Source organism: Megalobrama amblycephala, linkage group LG7 (assembly GCF_018812025.1).
Source record: "Megalobrama amblycephala isolate DHTTF-2021 linkage group LG7, ASM1881202v1, whole genome shotgun sequence".
Lineage (NCBI taxonomy): Eukaryota > Metazoa > Chordata > Actinopteri > Cypriniformes > Xenocyprididae > Megalobrama > Megalobrama amblycephala.
The window spans coordinates 16,101,001-16,107,592 of record NC_063050.1 but is presented as its reverse complement, the minus strand read 5'-3'; the positions used below and the strand labels follow the sequence as shown (position 1 = coordinate 16,107,592).

At 37.4% G+C, this 6,592-nt stretch overlaps 1 protein-coding gene across 1 annotated transcript; it reads left to right on the top strand.

The window, feature by feature from the left end:
• The first annotated feature begins 4,606 nt into the window (after nt 1-4,606).
• On the top strand, nt 4,607-5,419 carry wu:fc75a09. The gene is made up of 2 exons (XM_048196117.1): nt 4,607-4,720; nt 5,011-5,419. Exons 1-2 carry the CDS (start codon nt 4,703-4,705, stop codon nt 5,239-5,241), a joined length of 249 nt encoding a protein of 82 aa, XP_048052074.1. The 5' UTR covers nt 4,607-4,702; the 3' UTR covers nt 5,242-5,419.
• The last annotated feature ends 1,173 nt before the right edge of the window (nt 5,420-6,592 follow it).

Here is a 6,592-nt window from a genome sequence, read left to right as displayed (position 1 = left end):
CAGCATTACCAGCTTCACTTATTACTAACCAGGGGTGAGTTTCCCGAAAGCATCGTTAGTGAACCATGGTCGTTAGTCCCATTGAACTCTATTGGTAACGACGGAACTTGCGACCATAGTTCGCTTTGGGAAACGCACCCCAGACTGAATTTATTTCTGTCACACGTCTACAGAAGCTCTTACTGAGAATTAACAGAGGTTGTTGATGTCTTATTGAAAATGTTTCGTTTGAGATCACCATAATGGAGATCAGTGTTTGTTTTAGTTGAGCTCTTGACCCTTGACTTTTGTTGAACTGCTTCTTTAGCAGCCCTTGCAAGCGTTTTCAGAATACATTTCTGCACTGATAAAGCAGATCAACATGTCTGTTTTAATAACAGACAAATGACTGCATTAAAGTGGGTAATGACTGACTGAATGGGAACCAGGGTGATGTGAACTTGCAGGTGGGTTTCCCTATAAAAACACATCATCACTGCTGTGCTTTAATCAGTGTGGATATTTCAAGCATACAGAATTCTGAATATGAGTGAGAATGTAACACAGGCCCATCACAAAGTTTAATCTAAAGTAGATTTAATGTAAATCCCTTCATGAACTGTCCCACCTGCTCTAAAGAGTTTCTGCATAAGATTCTTTTTCCACACTGATGAGCTTCTGTTCATCACTACAGTTACAGACACACATGTACAACCTGTAGGACAACTAGTGAGTGTTAACAATTACATAGGATGGTGAAGTGAAAGCAACGTTGTTTCCTTTGACTCAAGTTGTGAGAGGTTTGACAGCATTTATGTGACAAGACACTCCCTGTTTCCACCTGGTATTAAGTTACTGTTGCTACGTCCGACAAGTACGTAGTTTTTGTTTTTCACTTGTTTTTTGCTGTTTAGCAATTCTGAATGAATCAGTATAGTATCTAATTGCAGTCTTTTGGCATCTCCATGTGGTCCTGTTTGGTATCGCACCTTTACTTGTAGTTATTTATATAGGGTACAAAGTGGCTAAAGGCCCACCAGGGTAAAAGGCGCCTTTGATTTTATTTTCCTCTAAACCACTAGATAGCACAAAAACCTGCCATAGCACTTTCCAAAACATCCGCTTTTGAAGATGCATGTGGAAATTTGGCTGATCCTTGACTCGATCTCGGGCAGCAGCGCAAAGTTGATTCTGAGTTAATATTTGATGTTTTTTAAAATGTTGTGGATTTAAGTAGCAAATGAGAATGATTGAATATATTTTGAGACAAAGGTCTTCTTAAAGGTGCCCTAGATTCAAAAATTGAATTTACCTCGGCATAGTTGAATAACAAGAGTTCAGTACATGGAAAAGACATACAGTGAGTCTCAAACTCCATTGTTTCCTCCTTCTTATATAAATCTCATTTGTTTAAAAGACCTCCGAAGAACAGGCGAATCTCAACATAACACTGACTGTTACGTAACAGTCGGGGTGTACGCCCCCAATATTTGCATATGCCAGCCCATGTTCCCAACATTATGAAAGGCATTACACAAGGGCAGAACGTCTGGATGTGCACAGCCGAATCATCAGACTAGGTAAGCAAGCAAAGACAATAGCAAAAAATGGCAGATGGAGCAATAATAACTGACATGATCCATGATAACATGATATTTTTAGTGATATTTGTAAACTGTCTTTCTAAATGTTTCGTTAGCATGTTGCTAATGTACTGTTAAATGTGGTTAAAGTTACCATCGTTTCTTACTGTATTCACGGAGACAAGAGCCGTCGCTATTTTCATTTTTAAACACTTGCAGTCAGTATAATTCATAAACACAACTTCATTTTTTATAAATCTCTCCAACAGTGTAGCATTAGCCGTTAGCCACGGAGCACTATCAAACTCATTCAGAATCAATGTAAACATCAAAATGAACACTGTACTTACGCGATTAGACATGCTGCATGACGAACACTTTGTAAAGATCCATTTTGAGGGTTATATTAGCTGTATGAACGTTTTTTATGTTGTTTAAGGCAAGCGCGAGCTCTTGGGGCATGGAGCACGAGAATTAAAGGGCCACACACCCTGAATCGGCTCATTTCTAATTATGCCCCAAAATAGGCAGTTAAAAAAATGAATAAAAAAAAATCTATGGGGTATTTTGAGCTGAAACTTCACAGACACATTCAGGGGACACCTTAGACTTATATTACATCTTTTTAAAAAAAAGTTCTAGGGCACTTTTAATAATTTTCTGTTTTGTTCAAGGTAATTAAAGCAACATTCAGCAATTGCTTTATATGTAAATATGTAAAAGTATTGTATTTGGCCTTAAAGGCGCCCCTGCTGCTGGGGCGAAAGGCACAATAATTAACATGAATTAACACAATAAATAACATATACAGCTGGCTGACTTTTCCATTTGTTGACATGACCTGGTTAGATTCAGATGTAAAATGTCATATATTAAAGGTCCCGTTCTTCATGATCCCATGTTTCAAACTTTAGTTAGTGTGTAATGTTGTTGTTAGAGTATAAATAAAATTATGTGAAAAATACTGTGTTTTTTTACACGCGAAACATGAACACATGTTATATTGCACACTATAAACACAATCAAAGCTTCAAAAAAACACGAAAAACGCGACCTTTAAGTTGGGTGTCCACTGTTATGGCAAAATAAAAATGACTCTCACCATAAAAGAGACAAACTCAATTGTCTTTATTTCTTGCAAGAAACATCAAACAGTCATACAGAAACACAAGCCACTGCAGAGTGTGAGACAAAGAATGAAAGCTTCCTCTCACTTTTATATCTCTAACTTTCTGAAGGCTGAAACATTTGTCCAATTATCATTGCCTTTACCATATTAGGAATATGTTTACCACATTTTTATACCTCCAGTGTGTTCTACCCCTTGTCATATGACAGTCACACATCCCTTATGTTCTGGCATACAATGATCATACACATATAGGGTCAATGTTATTTGTTCAGACACAGGAAGAGAAACATAAAAAAATCAAAAGAAATCCCCCTGGAAGATTTACGATATCCTGACTCTATGGGCAACACACAGACTGCATACATAGGCACATCTAAATGGAAAAATCATGCAACCATGAGCATATAAGTAAAATCATATGGAAAATTAAATTTTTCTTCCACGCCACCTAAGAGAAAATCACCATATTTATAATGTAACCATCATATTTATTTATATTATTATATTTACATATTTATATTATTAATATCATATTTTTATATGTTAAAATTGCTAAAATTGCTAAAATTGTTGGATGTGGCACAGCCCTACCTACAAAATTTTTCACCAGCCGCTACTGTGTCAATTTTTAAAATCTAATATAACAAAGTTCATTTGCTTGACATTATGTCTATAAATATTCAAATAATATTAACAATGTTTAACTTTTTCTTTCATTGGACACACTTACACTATGTGTCGGGCAGCTTAAGTTTCACTTTCCCAGTTATTCCCCTCTTCTTCTGCAGTTATAGTGAAGGGATGGATTCTGGAATCCCCTGCCGCTTCAATTTAAGTCATTAATCAACATTTATCTTTCTGTTAAATTATTTGAATGACTTCTTCAACGTATGTTAAAGCATTTATTTTCCTTTTCAAACACTAGAAAATAATTTTGAATATTGTCTGTACATCTCACTGAGAGAAAAGAACATGTTATCAGTATGTTTTGGGAAAGTTTCCTGCTCAGAGCAGAGCTCAGATCAACTTCAGCCTTGACAAAGCTGTGAATCATGTGTATCAGTGTATGTGCGCTAAGTGTTTTGTGCAGGTTCTTTGTACTGGTGAACAACTGGCACTCTGCTTGAGACCAGCAGACACCATGTCATGACCCCAAAGGGCATCCAGTACCTAAATCCAGAGTCCCCTTGTCAGCATCGTGACGAATGGAGATATGCTTCTGACTGTCTGTCCATGTGTGCAAGATTATCAAATTTGTCTATTTTCCTTAGCCAATCAGAATCATTCATTTTGAAATAATGACGTAGTTAGTGGACTCTGTTAGAGTATAATTGTTGTGGAAATGTGAATGTACGCAGAGCGGTTTACGAACTCCTTGTGAGACTTGAAGCTGGCTTCTGCTGATGAAACTGCAAACTGTTCTTCAGTAAAATTTCTTCAATATATTATTTTTTTAAACCTTGACTCCGGGTCTTTATTCATCATATCTGGTCTTTTGGGTTTTTAACTGTATAATTCCCCTACAATAGAAAGTAAATATAAAGTAAATAGTATTACCAAAGACTAAGCTGAATCAAAAACCGTATCAACAACCAATGTTTTAATTTCTGATATTATTCTGTTATTTCTTACTCAACTTGAGGTTGACATTCATGAGTCTGTAGTTTAGCTCTCTGACCCTTCCTTAAGAACAATACATAAATGTCCAGTGTTAGTTTCAGGTTTGTGTGTTTTTTTGAAAATAATAAATTAAATTAAAAAGTTTGAAAGTTTTTCATTAATGCATTGTTTTATATATATTTTAAAGTACATACTGCACCGTATTCAGTACATTACGCAAGTGCTCCAAAATAAACAACCCCCACAAAACCGTTAGAGGAAGTCTCAAAAATACACGCCCAGCCTCATTCTCTTTCTTTTTACTCGAAGTGAGCTTCTCTTCATCCTCTCATTCACTAGTGCTGTGGCAGAAAACAGAAGCGCAGAGGAGATTTCTCCAACAAAAACTATGGGTCATAAAAAACAGGTACAGTAGCCTTTGAGCTTTATTCGTTATCTTTTTGTCTACACTTGTAACTAAACTTTTGTCTGAACTTTCTTGCAAGAATTAAAACCTTTGAGAAAGACAACTGGATGTGTTTGTCTTTTATGCAGTGATAGTATTTTATATGCCACCACAAAAGAAATAGCACATGGAAAAAAAACATGTTTTTGTGTGGTAATGCAATAGCTGTTTATTCATTGTACCTGTAACAGGCACAATGAGAGCACAAATAAGAAACTAAATGTGGCATCTGATCTTCATCTCTCCAACAGATGAAAACCATGCCGAAAAGAATCACAACTATAGAGGACCTAAAAGAGTATGGATTCGGTCAGCCTTGGCCCAGACATGGACTCAAGCTCTTGTACTGGTTTGCTAACGATTGTGTCTGGGTTACTGACGATGACGACATGCTCCTGGCATGTGACCCGGCGAAGGGAGTCTTTGGCTTTCACCTCTTTGAGAACAAAGAGAATCTTCTTCCAGATGTGGACTTTCCCTAGTACTTGCTGGGCAATCTGAATTCACCAGGAGCTGACATGCTGCCGGCCTACGTCAAAAAACACAACACCAGCTGGTATGATGAAAGCAACACGGATCGCATTATCATCACTGATCACGGACAAAAGAGCTTTGGGAAAATTTACCTGACCACACACAAAGATCGGTCAAGTTATGATCCGTACGCCACATTTCATATCACCAGAAGCCTCCTGAAGACCATCCAGTCATATCCAAATCTAGAGGACTTTCTGCTGACCCTTGGCTATGAGGATGGCACATCTAATCAGCCAGCTCCGATTATGTTTACTGGAGTGGATCTGCAGTTGATGTTAGAAGAAGTCCCTGTAGATACCGATACACCATCTCGAAACTGTGTCTGTAGTTGTACGATACTCTGAAATCATTTTGTGAGGAAAAGTTGGAAGAAAAGTGTACACCGACTGAACGCATGGGGGAAAACCAGCTAGAAGCAGTTTGCGTTTGATTTAGTAGTCCAGAATAGCTGCACTGAGGTGCCCTAGAATTAAAAATTGAATTTATATTGGCATAGTTAAATAACAAGAGTTCAGTACATGGAAAAGACATACAGTGAGTTTCAAACTCCATTGTTTCCTCCTTCTTATGTAAATCTCATTTGTTTAAAAGACCTCCGAAAAACAGGCGAATCTCAACATAACACTGACTGTTACGTAACCGTCGGGGTGTACGCCCCCAATATTTGCATATGCCAGCCCATGATCGAGGCATTACACAAGGGGAGTTAGTATTACACAAGGGCAGAACGTCTGGATGTGCACTGCTGAATAATCAGACTAGGTAAGCAAGCAAGGAAAACAGTGAAAAATGGCAGATGGAGCAATAATAACTGACATGATCCATGATAACATGATATTTTTAGTGATATTTGTGAATTGTCTTTCTAAATGTTTCGTTAGCATGTTGCTAATGTACTGTTAAATGTGGTTAAAGTTACCATCGTTTCTTACTGTAATCACGGAGACCAGAGCCATGTTGTTATTTTCATTATTAAACACTTGCAGTCTGTATAATTAATAAACACAACTTCATTCTTTATAAATCTCTCCAACAGTGTGTAATGTTTGCTTTAGCCACGCAGCATAGCCTCAAACTCATTCAGAATATGATGGGATAAAATAAATAAATACAATACTCACATAATCCGACGCATGCATTCAGTATGCATGACGAACACTTTGTAAAGATCCATTTTGAGGGTTATATTAGCTGTGTAAACTTTGTTTATGCTGTGATAGAGTTGAGAGCTCGGGAGGGGGCGGGGAGCGCAAGCATTTAAAGGGACCGCAACCTGAAATTGGCTCGTTTCTAATT